Raw genomic sequence first — 18,218 nt, forward strand, 5'->3', positions numbered from 1 at the left:
TTAATTAAAAAAACAAAAATTCTGCAGCCTTTGGTTCAATACATGCCATGAAAAAATTACCGCAGCTTTTATTAGTTAACGACATGGCAGAACTTTCTGCAAGATTTGGAAGAGTACATATCACAACCAAGAAAATTCAGCAGCCATTGGTTTATGAAAACTACGTACCGTAATGTGACCAGGAGCCGTTCCTCAGGAGTAATCGCACGCCGGAGCTGCGTGTCCTGTCTCCGGATGACTTTTTACCCGACCAAGCAAATAGTGAAAGGTTTCTTGGGTCATCCGGGTGTAATCCGTAAATTTCTCCAGGTTTGCCTGGAGCTCGCTGTAGAGGGTGTGGTACGCTCCACGGCTCTCCCGGAGTTCAATAATGGGATGTATCCACATACGCCGCTGCTGCCGTCTTCGCTGCCTCTCTCTCTCCCTCTGTTCATGGCAAGCAGCGGCATAAGCCTGAGCCGTCCTCATGTCCAGATCCAAGTCAAAGTAAAAGCTCTTCCAGCACAGATCCATGTTTCTCAAGTCAAATGCAAGCAAATGTGAAGAATTCAGTTGTAAACAGGGGCTATATAAAGAATTTCCATAAGACACGCCCACTGGTGTCCCATTGGTGGAGTGTGTTGCAAGAATTTTCCAAGTATGTTTTCTCTAGTTTATTGCGCATAAAAAATGCAAACGCAAGAAAACGCTTACAAACGCATAAAAACGCTGCAATTTTTTGTCGTTATGCGCACAATAATGCTACAAAATAACGCAGCGTTTACAAGCGTTTCATGTGCGCTCCTAACGCAGCGCAAAAAAACCGCTAGTGTGAAACTAGCCTTATACACGCATACACACGTCACCACGTACAGAGACGCACTCCTTCACAGGTCACTATATACATGGACCCATTCACGCATGTCACCATTTACACACTCATACACAGCCTACTTTTCTCGGCCTTCAGCGGCCTCCTCAGCAGTGCACACAGCCTGCTTCCTGCTCTCTAATTGGTCAGACAGCACACTGCAGCCTCTTGTGACTGCAGCTCTACCAATCAGCGTTGATGCTGGTGATTTTCGGGGGTGTCTGCTTATGATCCGGAGCAGGGGCCCAGTCTCACTGCCGTTGCGATGCCCCTGCTTACTGTAGCAAATAGCTCTGTTCTGCATATTATGGCTCTTTAAATGTTGTAAAGTCTCATCATGTCCAGAGGTTGCAGAATTCTGGTGTACAGTATAACACAATAGAGGTGGTAGCGTGAACGTATAGAAAGAAAATCAGCTAAAATTCCTTGTTGTAGTTAATAGTATTATGACCACATAATCTTATGGTCTGTGTTGTCTCATGTCGTCACACAGGTATGGGAGCAGAAGCCAAACCAGTTTTCCGATACAGCAAAGACCAGCGTCCGACCACCTTACCCATTCAACCATTTGTTTTCCAGCATCATTTTAGCAAACCTAAAACTCGCCCCCTGCACAGTCACTTCACCTCCAGCCTGTCCCAGCTGTATGGACTGTCCAGCAATAGATCGTCCACTCAACATAATGTGTCAGAATCCCAGTCATCAGCACCAGGCACTCTGGCAGGGCAGATGGAGGTCAATGGTGGCCACAGAATGATCAATGTGCCTGGAAAACTTTCTCTGGATGGGCTCGCAACCATCGGAGATGAAGAGAATGCTAGGCAAGCACCAGAAACGACTCGACCATCTCCATTGGGTAGTTATTCTCCAATCCGGAGTAACGCCGCGTTCTTTCAAAGCATGGACTCTGGTTCCTCTAGCTCTCCATCTCCAGAAAAAGTCAAGGAGAACCAACCACCTCGAAGCCGTTCCTGTCCTGCAGCAGCCAATCTTCTGCCTTTAAGAGCCACACAGGTCCGAGGGACCACATTACCTGGAGCTGCCAAACCCACTCGGAAATATGATGGGTCGCCCAAGATAGAGATCCAAAGGCCACTTGTCAAAAGGGAACCACTCAAGGAACCAAGCACACAAGTCTCAAAGCATGGACTTCCACCCATTAATTCCCTACCGCTACTGAACACAGTTCTCCATGAGACTACCCTGCCAAGTCAAAATGAAGAGGACAAACCCAAACGAGTCCCTGAAAACATCATGATATCCAGACCTGTTAATGGTATGAAAATTATATGTATTACTTTTTTGATCCTGACTATTTCTGATGTTAAGACTATGACAAAAAATCAGACTGTACGTAGACTCTCCGTTACTGAGATGGCCCCATCTTCCCTGCACGTAAGTGTAGTGTTTAGCCAAGAGGATATAGCTCTCAGATATATTCTATGGGAGAATTCTTGAGGATCACACCCAGTTGGCTAAAACAACTAGAGCTGTATACTGGGAAGAGGAGGCCATATCTCAGGAACGAAGAGGCGCAGGAACAAAAGAAGAACATCACCGGATTCAGGAGAACAGCGGCATTTACACCACATATAAAAAATTACAAACTTATAACAAGTGACAGGCTCTCTTGAAAAACAAATATTATTTCCCAATGTAATATTTTTTGCAACCAATTCTTTCTTGAAGACGAAAGTGGATTTCAGTCTCTTAAGTTGTCAGAGCAGAATGTCCAGACTTGTCACAGGTACACATGGATACTGTATTTGGCACTTACGTTTTTCCACTCTGTGGCAATATTGCTAAAAATGTAAAATATGAATTTTACTGATTTTTGCGCTCTTCCCATATTCTGACCAGCTTGGTATCCTGTCTTTACTCTGTCAAGGTTTCCCACCATATTGAAGAGCATATGCTTGGGCTTCTAGGGTAGGATCATTAATGGAGAGCAGGTTAGGGTAGGGGGGCCTTCTAGAAATATCAAACTTGAGCCTTTTCCTAATGTTGGTCCACAAGGACAAAACATTATTTTTGCCCCTTCTTTCTCATACCATTTGGGAGAAAAGGTAAGCTTGGTCCTTAGGCCTCTTGTTTAGAGTATTTTGGCACCACAGATGGTTGAAGGTTCTGGAGTCAACTTGACCCCAGCCCCCCTGTCTTGTTGGACCTCACAGCAGATATAGGGGCTCACTTGCATGACCCATCTGTTTGCCAATATATTATTTTTTTTCCTCCACTGCTATCACTAATAATCACTTTGAAGGGCACTGGGATTTGTTGGCTGCTCTTTTCACTTGACCTCTACCTCTTCACTAACCCTGGTCACTTTTCCTTCTCTCTCCTCTCCTTCTTCTTCTCTCTGCTTGTCTACGACCACTGTGCAGCCAATCACCTGTCCCCTCAAGCACTGAAGTGGAGGGAGTATAGGCGCCGGAACCCATTGGGCCTCGAACGAGTTCATGGGCTACCAGTTCTGTCCGGAAGTCTGGACAGAAGGCAGGAAACGAAGATAGTGAGAAGGAACCATTTCTTCGACTTTCCAGGCAGTATCAATGGCAACCATTTACGCCTCAACGGTGCGAAATGAATGATACTGGTGTATATGAGTGGGGGTAGGGACACAAATATGGGTGGAGAAGCAAAGAAACTAATCTGAAAATGAATGAAAGAATTAATGAATCGATCAATGTTAAGAGTGTGTCTAGGATTGAATGCATGGAATCAGTGGAACATAACAATTGATAAAATGCAAAATACAGTTTAATAAAGAATGAATGAACAAATAAATACCATACATAATAAATATGAAGGGGACTTGAATTGAGTTTCCAATACATTGAAAAAAGGATATGGAATAAATTGTAGAGAATTATTTGGACTGGTGTTAATAGTGAATGACCCCTACATGGATTATGATAATGTGTGCAAAACTGTAAAGCGCTGCGGAATATGTTAGCGCTATATAAAAAATATAGATTAAGATAAGATTATTATAAGATCTAGGAATGAAACAGTGGAGATTCTGGAAGTGAGCGAATGATGTGCGAACAGAGGAGATATTGAAATAAGTAAAATATTTGAATAAAAAGTGAACAATTTACAGAAGGAAGGCAACAATAAATGAACAATATTATTTTTTTTACCTCTATGGGGAATTAGTGAACAATATTGAGAGTGATGGAACGAGGTGGAAAGCTATATGGGGATCTGGAAATAGTCACTGGCAGCTAGCGAGTGGTAATGAATGAATGAATGCGTGGATGAGAGAATGGATGTATAAAAAAAAAATCAATTAATTACTTAATGATTTGCATAATTAGATCTAAGGAGGACTGATATGAAGGGAGAAAATCCAATAAATAAAGGACTAGAATATTACATGGTGTCAAGGAATGAATGAACACATTTATGATTTGTATAGTTGTTAGGGAGATTGTTTTGTATAATCAGAGGTGTAGAATCGCAAAATTGTGTTTCATATTCAGATAGTGATGTAATAATGAATGAAATTAACTGTATTTTCTGGTTTGGATAAATGTTTCTATGAGGGAATCATTGAACAATATGGAGGGAGAACGTGACGTGTCAGATCCCGGAGATGTCTATTATGTTGGTGTCACATTATTTCCCATCTGTTCCTCCATCTATTATTATTATTATATAATTTTGAATCAATCTCTCGGCTTCCATATTGTTCTACTTTCTGATATTCTATTTAGCTTTTTTTTTTTTTACTTATACATGTTCTTTTCCATATCAGGTAAACCTTCAGCTTTGATCTCCAGTGACTTTTTCCCAGACTACTTCTCCGTGACGGAGCGCCCCCCGGCGGAGTTCTGCCTGTCCCCAGACAGCAGTGTCGAATCTGTGTCTATTGACCTCATGCAGAAGAGAGGTAAGATCACTGGTGTACATATAGGAGCCCTATAATAAAAATTGGGCCCGCATTGGGTGTTGCGTGACACCATCCCACTCCAATCACCTGGGAAAAGAGGTCTTTTTGCCCCCAATCCAATCTTATGACTTTATACTTCTGTGTTTGCTAACATTCCTGCCCTGATACAGATCATATTTCTTTTCAGATTGTCTCCACCTACTAAAATGGGGAAAAATGAACCCAGAATGTGTCCTTATTTTTTTTCCAAGATTTCCATATCTGGTTCTGTAGTACAAATTCCTAGTTGACTTTAAATGGGTTTTCTAGTCTTAAACTACAAGTCTGTGTAATGTGAGGATTCGCTAGGAACGGCACTGCAAGTGTGAGATATGCATGTTTCCGGCCACATTCCGACTAGACTGTTTCAAGCTTAGCTCAATACTCAATACACGTCTAGTTGGAATGTGGCTGGGCGTATGCATATCACAAACTCGGAGTCACATGACTGCCTGCTCCCAGTGTGCATAATGAGGATTGACAAGTCAACAGTCACGTAGAGTGACTGCAGACTTGTAGTTTAAGACCCCTTTAATGATACAGATATATATTTTTTTAAATAAATAACCCCTTTCTATTTTGCAACTTTCTCCCCAGGGCTGGTGAAGGCTGTGAATACGGCAGTGGACCTGGTTGTGGCTCACTTTGGAACAAGCCGGGACCCAGGAGTCAAGGTTGGACAGAACGGGAATAAAATCTATCCCGTAAAAAAATAATGTCACAAACAGGATTAAATATTCTGGAGAACAGGGTTCCTGGCTGTCTTCATTTCTGCCGGTCGTTATTATTATACTTTTGGCATTGTAGGGAAGCTAGGTCTAGACCAATCACAATCTAGCTTTTATACAGACGTAAAAATGTAAGGAGTACCCATCGTTTTAAATTTTATTTAAAAAAAATCAGTAGTACATGTGAAAATAAGCAGCCGTGTAATATATCTTATCAGAGAAATCTGCTACTTTCTCCTCCTAGATTGATTTTTCAATTCTTGAGTAAAAGCTTCAGTGAATACAGATTTTCCCATTACTTAGATAGGAGATGACAGTTGGTGCTCATAAAGTTCTATGGAAGGAGAAAGGAGGTAGAGGCAGATACAGACATTCTACTGCCAGTTCTCCTGAAATGACTGTTAGGCTGTGTGCCCACGATGTGATTTTTAAGCGTTTTTGCCGCGATTTTCGGCGCTGCGAAAACATTTAAAAATCTTGTACAGAACGCCCCCCATGCATTCCTATGGCATTCCGCACATGCTGTGCTAATGCTGCGCTTTTTTCCGCGGCGGAATCGCATCGCAGAAAAAATCGCAGCATGCTCATTCTTTTGTGCGGAATCGCAAAGAATTGCCGTGATTCCACACCCATAGGAATGCATGAGAATCGCTTACTTCCCACATGTGGCTATGCCCACCATGCGCGAAGTTAAGCGTCTCATGTGCGGTTGGTACCCACGGTGTGGAGGAGAGGAGACTGTCCTCCAGGCCCTGGGTACCATACCCCTGTAAAAAATAGAATAAAAAATCGGGGTATATTTACCTTCCGACGTCCGGCGCTGCCATCCCGGGCCTCAGCGTTCCCAGTAATGCCTTGCGGCAAGGTCCTGTGATGACGTAGTCTCGCGTGACTCTAGCGGTCTCGTGAGATCGCTATAGCAACGCGAGACCAACGTTATCACAGGTCTCGCAAGGCATCGCTGGGGACGGGAGCGTCGCTGAGACTGCGCGGGACGTCGGAAGGTAAATATACCCCGATTTTTTATTTTTTAATTATTTTTTACATTCTTTCTTTTACTATTGAGGCCGCATAGGCAGCCTCAATAGTAAAAACCTGGTCAAACTTGTCAAACACTATGTTTGACAAGTGTGACCAACCTGTCAATCACATTCCAAGCGATGCTTCAAATCGCTTGGAAAGTGCTTGAATATCGCACGCGAAAATCGCGGCAAAATCTCGAACATAATCGCGGTAAAATCGCACGGAAAAAACCACGCGATTTCTTGGAAGGAGTCCGGTTTTCAGTGTCCGGATTTAAACGCAACGTGGGCACATAGCCTTATACTTAAAGAATAGATCTGGATAGCTGCCAATAGATCCAGTGTTACTATGATAACACTGATCTGACAGAACAAAAGCACAAGAAGTTTTGTAATGGGGACACTGGCAAAGAAGCTTTTGGCACACAAAAAAATTTCCAATCTGATAACAAGTTTAATTTTGTGCATCACTTGCTATGTATACTGCCCCCTAGTGGAAAACTAAAAACAATACATAAATGACCTAAAGTAGATCCTTGGATTGATTCTCTGGATGGGGAAAACGTTTATAAATGAATTGATTAATATTAGAATATTTTATCAGTAATTGATCGGCTTAAGACTGAGCTGGGGAGAGTCCATTGATTAAATGTCATCTATCGGTCAGCAGCCACGTACACGATCCACAGGTGGTGTAAGGGTTACACTGCCTGCGACTCTATTACTGCTGACACTTCTAATTGATCAATGACTTGTCCTCGCCTCCGCTTCCTAAGGCAGACGTGCAGTATACCGAGCACACGTACTCCAAATATGCCAGTGCGGAATGGTTAGACCCACGGAATATCCCAATTAGTGCAAAATGATAGGACACCTTCCCATTTACTGCCCAGGGACAAGGCCTATACGAATATCAAATTTCTATAAAAAGGGGTATCAGTGGGAGGCAGGAGGGACAACACCAATACAGCCATACCCTTTCTTCCATGTGCTGATAGGTTCTTCTTATTTTCAACTTAAGAACATTTTCCTCTGCGTCGTCTACAGGCCAAACTGGGGAACAGCTCTGTAAGCCCCAACATCGGACATCTGATCCTGAAATACCTGTGCCCGGCCATCAGGGACATCCTGAGCGATGGCTTGAAGCCTTGTGTCTTGGATGTCATCATAGGACAGAGAAGAAACCTGCCCTGGACCGTGGTGGAGGCATCCACACAATTAGGTATGGCCGTCACTAAATGCTCGCGTAATGGCAGGACGGTGATGCCTGACAATTCCATTTAGAGGACTTTGGCTTGTTCACACCAGAGGATAGGAAAACCACTTTACCAGCTGTCCCAACATCTGCAGTCACCCTATGTGATTGTAGACTTGTGGAACACCGCTGTGTGCACGCTGCCAGGATTCTCCGGTGCCAGAAGCAGGCGCTCATGTAAGCACAAGTATGCAATTTTCATACTTCCGGCCACATTCTGACTAGACTTGTCCAGCCTTCCTTGATCCATTTGGATTGAGCGAGGCCGCTGATTTCTAGTTGGCATGTGATCGCATTTATGCAAAGAGCATACTTGCTGTCGTAAGCCTTCACGCTCCCAGCACCGGAGAGTCCTGACAGCGTGCACACTGCGAGTCACTACAAACTTGAACTCCAAGCCTGGACAATTCCTTTTAAGGATTCAGCCAATTTTTTTTTTTCGTGTTTTTTTTTTTTTTTTCATTGCCTAAGAGCCATAACTTTTTTATATTTTTGCATTGATGAAGCTGTGTGAGGGTGTGTGTGTGTGGTTTTTTTATGTTGCAAAACCAAATATGCTTATTTTTTTGTTTGTTTTTAAACTATCGTATTTTATTTATATTTTTTTAGGATTATTAAAAACATTTTTTTTAAACTCTTTACTTCTCTTTTTTTTTTTTTTTTATTATAAGTCCTATTAAGAAACTTGGACCTGTGATATTTTAGTATTGCAGTATATAGTAAAAATCACAATCTCATATGAAGGGTGTACCAAGATGGCAGCAACGAGTTCCCAGTTGCAATGGCAATTCATTGGCACCCTTCAATCTTGTTTCTGCAATGTCATCCGCACCTACTCCATGATGAATGTATACGTCATGGAGTGGAGAGAAGGCGTTTAAGAGGTTTTCTAGTTTAGTAAAAACATTTTTCTATACTCTAAGAGAGAATTCTGAGTTACTAGAGGAGGTCCGCTGTATAGGATCTTACCCCCTTGATCAGATTGGAAACTGGTAACTTCAAGCGTTTCTCGCTCTGGAGCTCTTGCCCTGTTCTGCCTTGAATGGAGATTGTGTAATGCCTTCATTTTCCTGTAGGGGCGCTGTAGGGAAGTTGAATACCTACTGCCAAGTTTCTTACAGTTGAGTGTCACTTTGTGATCTTCTTATTGTCAAGGGACCCAGAGATTGTCCATAAGTAATGCTTTTAATAGATTAATAAAAAAAATATATATTTTGGTGCCGAAACTAAATTTAAAAAATGTCACCATCGCATTTTTAAAATTGGATTTTAAATATGCAAATATATGGTAATGGCCGGTCACTCATCCAGATATCTCCTTCAGGTCCTTCCACCAAACTGCTGCACAATTTGTGCCAAAAAGTGAACCAGTACTCCGAGCTGTCCAATCACAACCTGCGCTTCAACGCTTTCATCTTCGGACTTCTCAAGTAAGTCCATCGTTCTGCTGTGCGCACCATCACCCTTACGGTCAATGGACCCGCTGCTCTTCTTCAAGGTCATAACAATATTTCCATATTATTTATTTTATTTTTTTTTCAGTATCCGTTCACTTGAATTCTGGTTTAACCACCTATATAACCATGAAGGTAAGTGTTGTAGATCTGGATGGTCTTGTTTCTTAAATTATGTATGTGACCTTCACAGCAGCTGCTGCAAGTCTTACATCACCCAGCACAAGCGTCGGATGAAGTGGTGTAAAGCATGCTGATGCTGCACTCACTCATTGTGGTGTGACATTTCACAATTCTTTATCTACGGGGAGGAGAATCAGCCCTCACGGGCCTATAATCCACAAAATATTGGAAAATAGTGTGTCGGGGATTGCAGTAGCTCTGTTGGTAGTGACGTGACAGTGAGGTTCATGCAGGCTGTGGGCTTTTTTGAAGAGAAGAGTTTTCAGGTTACAACCAAAGGTTTCAGTCTTGGTAGATAGTCTGATAAAATGAGATGGTGAATTCCAGAGGATGGGCGATGCTTGGCAGAAGTCTATTAGATGGTTGTGTGGGGAGACAGATTATGGAGACTAGGTTAGAGATGTCAAGGGATTAGCAGAGGTGGAGGAGATGGATTAATCAGGCGGAGAAGAGAAGGACGAGTGACTGACTGGAGAGGTGACAGTGAAAGATCTTGCAGTAGTGGAGGAGAGGTATGATAAGGGTATGGACTAACATTTTGGATGATTACAGGATGAAGAGAGAATGAACTCTGGAAATATTCTAGAGTTGGAGGCGTCAGGAGGTGATAAGGGCTTGGATGTGTGATTTCAAGGAGAGTGGAGTTAAGGATTACACCGAGGCACCAGACTTCCGGTACAGGGGAAAGTGTCATTTATTGTGATAGGTCTGGTAGAGGGGGTTGAGTGAGGTGGAGGAACGACTATAAGTTTGGTTTTGTCCACGTTGAGTTTTATTATGTGTGATGAGAAGGAGGATATGGCTAAGACACTCTGGGATTCTTAACAGCAGAGAGGTAGATCTGAGTGTCATCAGTGTATAGGTGGTCCTGGAATTTGTGGGACATTATGAGTTGTCCTAGGCCAAAGGTATAGATGTAGAAGAGTAGTGGGGGCCCAGGAGAGAGTGTTAAGGGACACCAGCAGATGTTGAGGTAGTGTGAAAATGGAAGACGCCAACTGTGCGGAATGAAGACGAATAACAAGCAAAGGGCCCAGTCTGTGATGCCAAGAGAAGAGAGGATCTATGGTAAGAGGAAGCGGTCAACTGTGTCAAAGCAGAGGACAGGTCTAGAAGGAGGAATATTGGAGTGGTGCTGATGGAAACCGGATTGTAGATTGTCAAAAAGAGGATTGGATGAGAGGTGGGAGATTAGTTCATCGTGGTGATTAAGGATATTGGAGGTAAATAGGCGTAGTAATATGGAAAAATGTGAAGTTGTTCCAGCTCCTTAAAAAATGGTTTCTTTATTAAGTCATTTTAAAATTCAAATAGAAAGTGGCATGCTCTCATGTGGACATTGGCCAAGGTATATCAGAGGCAACGCATTTCGATCAGAAGATCTTTCTCAAGCCGTACCTGACCCCAATACATGGCCCTCCTATATAGATGGAAACCACCAGTAGTAGTGTGTATTGGGGTCACATGATATATTCAAAGGTCCTTCATAGATAAAAACATTTCCAGACATTTACAAATACACAATACATATATAAAAAAATTAGTAATTTAACATAAGATCATTCCGTTTATTCAAACCAGCAGGAGATCGGGTGTTCAAATGATATATCCAATAAGCCTCCCGTGTAAGGAGACGTCGCCTGGAGCCTCCGCCACGTGAGGATATAATTACAAGCTCTATGCCCTGCACCTGGAAACATGATGAAATGTCTAGACGCAGCTGAAACGCTGCGATTGTGACTGGTGGGATTAATTATACCGTATAGATGTTCTCTGATTCTTACTTAGAGTTTCCTAGCGGTGCACCCAATGTATGAGAACTTGCAGGCACTGCAGTCAATGTTGTAGACTACATTAATAGAATTGCAGTTTATGTACTGTCTGATTTTAAAATTAATAGGATTATACATAGATTGAAAACTCTTTGTCACAACCGCATGCTTGCAAATTTTGCAATTGTTAGTCCCGCATTTAAAGAACCCCGAGCAATTTAACCAAGTTTTACTGTTTTTTTTATTTTCCAGTGAAAACATAACGGTGTATTGTGCGTTTTAGTGGAAATAACGCATCCATCAATGCCCCTTAGATCCAGATCCAAAAATGATATTGAGATGGGATTATGTTTATATGTAAATTTAATATTGTAGTCATTAGAATTTATATAATGGATGAAGTCTGGTATGGCAGATACCTCTCCACCCCATATAAGAAGGGCATCATCGATATATCTGCCATACCATACTATCTGATCCAAAAAGGGATTCAAAGCAGAAAAAACAAATTCCGACTCCCAAAGCGACAACAAGATTGGCGAGGGAAGGTGAAAATTTAGCTCCCATCGCCACTCCTCTCTTCAGTAAATAAAAATTGCCGTCAAAAGAAAAAAAATTATGTGATAGCAAAAAACTTGTCACCTGCAAAATGTAGTTATTTAAATCCATTGAATAATTACTATATTGAATCAGATGAAACCGCAATGCGCGGATTGCTAGGTCATGAGGGATGCAAGTGTATAATGACACGACATCACAACACATCCAAGAATATTTGGATGACCAGATTTTATTCACAAACATGTGAAGAACTTGTTTAGTGTCCCTAATGTATCCGGGAGGTCTCTGGACAAGGGGTTGCAACAATGAGTCAACCCGTTGACCAAGATGTTCGTTAGCTGATCCGATTCCGGATACAATGGGACGCATAGGAGGAATACCCTCTGTGTTATGAATTTTAGGGACCCCATGTATGATGGGAAGAACTGGATTATTAGTTCGTAAATACTCCACTTGTTTTTGCGTTAGAACCCCCAGCTTCTACCTTCATCTATGATCTTGTCACTTTCCTTTTTAAATCCATGAATAGGATTACTTTTTAATTTTTCATAAGTCTGACAATAATTCCATCATTTTATCACAGTAATCTTGTGCATTTAACCCCTTTCCTTCATTGGACGTAATATTCCGTCCATGTGCCCTGGGCCCTAATTACCATGGATGGAATATTACGTCATAGCGATAAGCGGCGCCCACTTGGTGAGCGCCGCTTATCGCGGCCGGGTGTCAGCTAATTATCATAGCTGACACCCGCCACAATGTGGCAGGGGCGGTCACGGACCGCCCCCGACACGTTTACCCCTTGTACACCGCGATCAAACATGATCGTGGTGTACCGGGAGTTAAAGGGAAGCATCGGCAGGGAGGGGGCTCCCTCCGTGCTTCCCTGAGCCCCCTACGGCAGCGCAATGTGCAGCGCTGCTGCGGGGGGCTCCTTTCCTGAAGGTCCCCGGATCCAATATGGCGGCGGGGACCTCCGGGGGCCTGCAGGAAGCTGGCTTCCTCACTGTCCGCAGAGTGCAGGCATGAGGAAGCCTGCAGTAGTGCCTGTGACAGATCGCTGATCTGTCACAGCGATTTGTGATGTGACAGATCAGCGATCTGTCACATGACAGTTATGTCCCCCCTGGGACATTGTAATAAAGTAAAAAAAAAAAAAATGTAAAAATAATTTTAAAAAAATCGCTAAATAAAAAAAAAATATATTCCCCAATAAGTTCATTTTTTGGAAATAAAAAAAAACCAAACAATAAAAGTACACATTTGGTATCGCCGCGTCCGTAATGACCCGCCCTATAAAACTGTCCCTTTAGTTAACCCCTTAAGCGAACCCCTTAAAAAATAAAAATGAAAAGCGAAGCAAAAAATAATGATTTATTATCATACTGCCGAACAAAAAGTGCAATAACGTGCGATCAAAAAGACGCATATAAATATCCATGGTACCGCTGAAAACGTCATCTTGTCCCGCAAAAAACGAGCCATCATACAGCATCATCAGCGAAAAAATAAAAGTTATAGCTCGCAGAATAAAGCGATGCAAAAATAATTATTTTTTATATAAAATTGTTTTCATTGCATAAAAGTGCCAAAACATTAAAAAATGACATAAATGAGGTATCGCTATAACCGCACTGACCCGAAGAATAAAAACCCCAAAAGAAATTCATGAAACGCTGGTTTTTGTAAATTCTGTGTCCCAAAAAACCAAATAAAAAGCGATCAAAAAATGTCACGTGCCCGAACATGGTACAAATAAAAACGTCAACTTGTCCCGCAAAAAATAAGACCTCACATGACTCGGTGGGTCAAAATATGGAAAAATTATAGCTCTCAATATGTGGTGATGCAAAACTATTTTTACAATAAAAAGCGTCTTTTAGCGTGAGACAGCCGCCAAATATAAAAACCGCCATAAATAGTAAATCAAACCCCCCGTTATCACCCCCTTAGTTAGGGAGAAATAATAAAATAAAAAAATGTATTTATTTCCATTTTCCCATTCGGGTTAGGGCTGAGATTAGGGTTATGGGTGTGTTGGGGTTAGGGTTGGAGTTAGAATTGGTGGTTTCCACTGTTTGGGCACATCAGGTGCTCTCCAAATGCAACATGGCGTCTGATCTCAATTCAAGCCAATTCTGCGTTCAAAAAGTCAAATGGCGCTGCTTCCCTTCCAAGCTCTGCCATGCACCCAAACAGTGTTTTACCCCCTCATATGGGGTATCAGCCTACTCAGGACAATTTGACAACTTTTGGGGTCCAATTTCTCCTGTTGCCCTTAGGAAAATAAAAAATTGGGGGCAAAAATATCATTTATGTGGAAAAAAAATGATTTTTTTATTTTCACGCCTGGGCGTTATAAACTTCTGTGAAGCACTTGGGGGTTCAAAGTTCTCACCACACATCTAGATAAGTTCCTTGGGGGGTCTAGTTTCATTTGTGGGGGGTTTTTACTGTTTTGGCACATCAGGGGCTTTCCAAACGCGACATGGTGTCCGATCTCAATTCCAGCCAAAAAAGTCAAATGGCGCTGCTTCCCTTCCGAGCTCTGCCATGCGCCCAAATAGTCGTTTACACCCACACATGGGGTATCAGCGTACTCAGGACAAATTGCACAATAACTTTTAGGGTCCTGTTACCCTTGGGAAAATAAAAATTGGGGGTGAAAAGATCATTTTGTGGAAAAAATATGATTTTTTAATTGTACCGCTGTACGTTATAAACTTCTGTGAAGCCCTTGTGGGTTCAAAGTTCTCACCACATATCTAGATAAGTTCCTTGGGGGGTCTAGTTTCCAAAATGGGGTCACTTGTGGGGGGTTTCCACTGTTTAGGTACATCAGGGGCTCTCCAAACGTGACATGGCGTCCAATCTGAATTCCAGCCAATTTTGCATTGTAAAAGTCAAACGGCTCTCCTTCCCTTCTGAGCTCTGCCATGCGCCGAAACAGTCGTCCCCCCCCCACATATCAGGTATCAGCGTACTCAGGACAAATTGCACAATAATTTTTGCATTTCAATTTCTCCTGTTACCCTTGGTAAAATAAAAAAAATTGAACCTGAAGTATTTTTTTTGTGAAAAAAAGTTATTCATTTTTTTTTAAATATTCAAAAAATTCCTGTGACGCACCTAAAGGGTTAATAAACTTCTTGAATGTGGTTTTGAGCACCTTAAGGGGTGCAGTTTTTAGAATGGTGTCACTTTTGGGTATTTTCTATCATATAGACCCCTCAAAGTGGCTTCAAATGTGATGTGGTCTGTAAAAATAAAATGGTGTTGCAAAAATGAGAAATCGCTGGTCAACTTTTAACCCTTATAACTTCCTAACAAAAAAAATGTTGGTTCCAAAATTGTGCTGATGTAAAGTAAACATGTGGGAAATGTTCAAGTTTTTTGTGTGCCGTATCTCTGTGATTTAAGGGCATAAAAATTCAAAGTTGGAAAATTGCGAAATTTTCAAAATTTTTGCCAAATTTCCATTTTTTTCACAAATAAACGCAAGTTATTTGAATGAAATTTTACCACTATCATGAAGTACAATATGTCACGAGAAAACAATGTCAGAATCACCGGGATCCATAGAAGCGTTTCAGAGTTATTACCTCATAAAGGGACAGTGGTCAGAATTGTAAAAATTGGCTCGGTCATGAACGTGCAAACCACCCTTGGGGGTGAAGGGGTTAAAGGGCGAAAATCCTTTTTTGGGGCATTGATGAAGCTCTCATTTAATGAAACATCTGATGCACTAAGTTGGTAATCAGATGAGTCAGGATCTGATGACATAAAATTCAAATGCGATTTGGTTATTTTGGATTTTTGATTTTTTTGTTTATGGTGAGCATGACTACTTTTCAAAATGGATTTGGGTGTTCTGTTACCAGTTTCCCAATTGCCCCACTGATATACCTTGTCAGTTGAATAATCATTTAAGTCTCTGGTGAATTTTCTCTTTTTACGGTCCATTATGTCGTCTTCTAATGCCGTGATTTTCTCATCCATACTGGCAATTAGAGAATCAAACTGTGCTAGAGATTTAAATTCCATCATGGAAGAATTTATCACATCCATTTCTTGCTAAATTTCTTTGAGTTTAATGTCCTCGTATTTTAAAATCAGTCTCATTAAATTCAGTGTGCAATTGCTCAGAATGGTATTCCATTCCTTGCTGAACTCTTCCGAGTGTACTGTAGTCGGGAGTTTTTTGATGCGGAGACCTCTGGGTGTCATTTGTTTAGCAATATAATTATTTAGTGTAGTATGATCCCACCAAATTTTCGTCTCTTGTATTGACAATTTCTCCAATTTTGTGAGACTCTCCTTAAGACCTGGTGCAGCAGCATTCATGTCCAGCTGATTGGAGAAAACATGTGCAGCCTTGCTGGAACGGTCTCTGGTTAAATCTGTAGCCATGATCGCAATACGCTATTGCATTAGCAATGAAAAGATTCAATGCAGGCAACAATGTCCTTATAATTAAATTCGGCTCAGCTAACGAACATCTTGGTCAATGGGTTGACTCATTGTTGCAACCCCTTGTCCAGAGACCTCCCGGATACATTAGGGACACTAAACAAGTTCTTCACATGTTTGCGAATAAAATCTGGTCATCCAAATATTCTTGGATGTGTTGTGATGTCGTGTCGTTATACACTTGCATCCCTCATGACCTAGCAATCCGCGCATTGCGGTTTCATCTGATTCAATATAGTAATTATTCAATGGATTTAAATAACTACATTTTGCAGGTGACAAGTTTTTTGCTATCACATAATTTTTTTCTTTTGACGGCAATTTTTATTTACAGAAGACAGGAGTGGCGATGGGAGCTAAATTTTCACCTTCCCTCGCCAATCTAGTGGTCGCTTTGGGAGTTGGAATTTGTTTTTTCTGCTTTGAATCCCTTTTTGGATCAGATAGTATGGTATGGCAGATATATCGATGATGCCCTTCTTATATGGGGTGGAGAGGTATCTGCCATACCAGACTTCATCCATTATATAAATTCTAATGACTACAATATTAAATTTACATATAAACATAATCCCACCTCAATATTATTTTTGGATCTGGATCTAAGGGGCATTGATGGATGCGTTATTTCTACTAAAACGCACCATAAACCGTTATGCGGCAACACTATATTGCACGCTAAAAGTAGCCATACCAAGCACACCATTAAATCCATTCCGGCGGGAGAGTGCACTAGAATTAAACGTAATTGCAGTGCTGAAGTGGCACTAACTGAGGAATTTTCCTATGTATCAAAAAAACTTAAAAATCGTAGCTATCCATCTTGGATGATTAATAGGGCTCAACAATTAGCCCGGAAAAGGGATCGCAAAGAATTAATTTCTCCAAATTACAAAAGAAAATCTAGAGAAGAAATGAAGAAAAAACCATATATTTGTTTCCAACATAGTTCTCAGTTCTCTGATATTAAAAAAAATTGTAACCAAATATCTACCCATTCTTCATGAAGATGAAAAACGTGCCGAAATTTCAAAAGAGGGAATTAATGTAGTGTCACGCAGAGCACCCACTATTGGTAGCAAAATATCTCCCGGTATGTTTTCACTGGAAAATAAAAAAAAACAGTAAAACTTGGTTAAATTGCTCGGGGTTCTTTAAATGCGGGACTAACAATTGCAAAACTTGCAAGCATGCGGTTGTGACTAAGAGTTTTCAGTCTATATATAATCCTATTAATTTTAAAATCAAACAGTACATAAACTGCAATTCTATTAATGTAGTCTACAACATTGACTGCAGTGCCCGCAAGTTCTCATACATTGGGTGCACCGCTAGGAAACTCTAAGTAAGAATCAGAGAACATCTATACGGTATAATTAATCCCACCAGTCACAATCGCAGCGTTTCAGCTGCGTCTAGACATTTCATAGAACATCCTGCTCGAAGCACGGCATGTTTCCAGGTGCAGGGCATAGAGCCTGTAATTATGTCCTCACGTGGTGGAGGCTCCAGGCGACGTCTCCTTACACGTGAGGCTTATTGGATATATCATTTGAACACCCGATCTCCTGCTGGTTTGAATAAACGGAACGATCTTATGTTACATTACTAATTTTTTTATATATGTATTGTGTATTTCTCTGAAGGACCTTTGAATATATCATGTGACCCCAATACACACTACTATTGGTGGTTTCCATCTATATAGGAGGGCCATGTATTGGGGTCAGGTGCGGCTTGAGAAAGATCTTCTGATCGAAACGCGTTGCCTCTGATATACCTTGGCCAATGTCCACATGAGAGCATGCCACTTTCTATTTGAATTTTAAAATGACTTAATAAAGAAACCATTTTTTAAGGAGCTGGAACAACTTCGCATTTTTCTATTTGGATGTCCACGTTGTGTCTACACGGCCGTTCCGAGCACCTGAGGCAGTTACTGGTGAGTTGGCTACTTTTCTATTTTTTCATATCTGTAGTAATATGGGG

At 41.3% G+C, this 18,218-nt stretch overlaps 1 protein-coding gene across 4 annotated transcripts in view; it reads left to right on the top strand.

The window, feature by feature from the left end:
* Positions 1-18,218, top strand: part of RUSC2 (RUN and SH3 domain containing 2) — a 106,270-nt gene that overhangs the window by 70,458 nt on the left and 17,594 nt on the right. For 3 of the 4 annotated variants that reach the window (XM_073553160.1, XM_073553163.1, XM_073553161.1), the window contains 7 exons: positions 1,344-2,126; positions 3,235-3,426; positions 4,611-4,745; positions 5,382-5,458; positions 7,582-7,756; positions 9,114-9,219; positions 9,332-9,378. In XM_073553160.1, coding sequence (XP_073409261.1) covers positions 1,344-2,126; positions 3,235-3,426; positions 4,611-4,745; positions 5,382-5,458; positions 7,582-7,756; positions 9,114-9,219; positions 9,332-9,378 — 1,515 coding nt within the window. The remainder of the gene's footprint in view (positions 1-1,343; positions 2,127-3,234; positions 3,427-4,610; positions 4,746-5,381; positions 5,459-7,581; positions 7,757-9,113; positions 9,220-9,331; positions 9,379-18,218) is intronic. The other variant, XM_073553162.1, reaches the window with a different exon arrangement.

This window comes from Dendrobates tinctorius, unplaced genomic scaffold (assembly GCF_039654945.1).
Source record: "Dendrobates tinctorius isolate UK_male_01 unplaced genomic scaffold, ASM3965494v1 ptg000197l, whole genome shotgun sequence".
NCBI classification, from domain to species: Eukaryota; Metazoa; Chordata; class Amphibia; order Anura; family Dendrobatidae; genus Dendrobates; species Dendrobates tinctorius.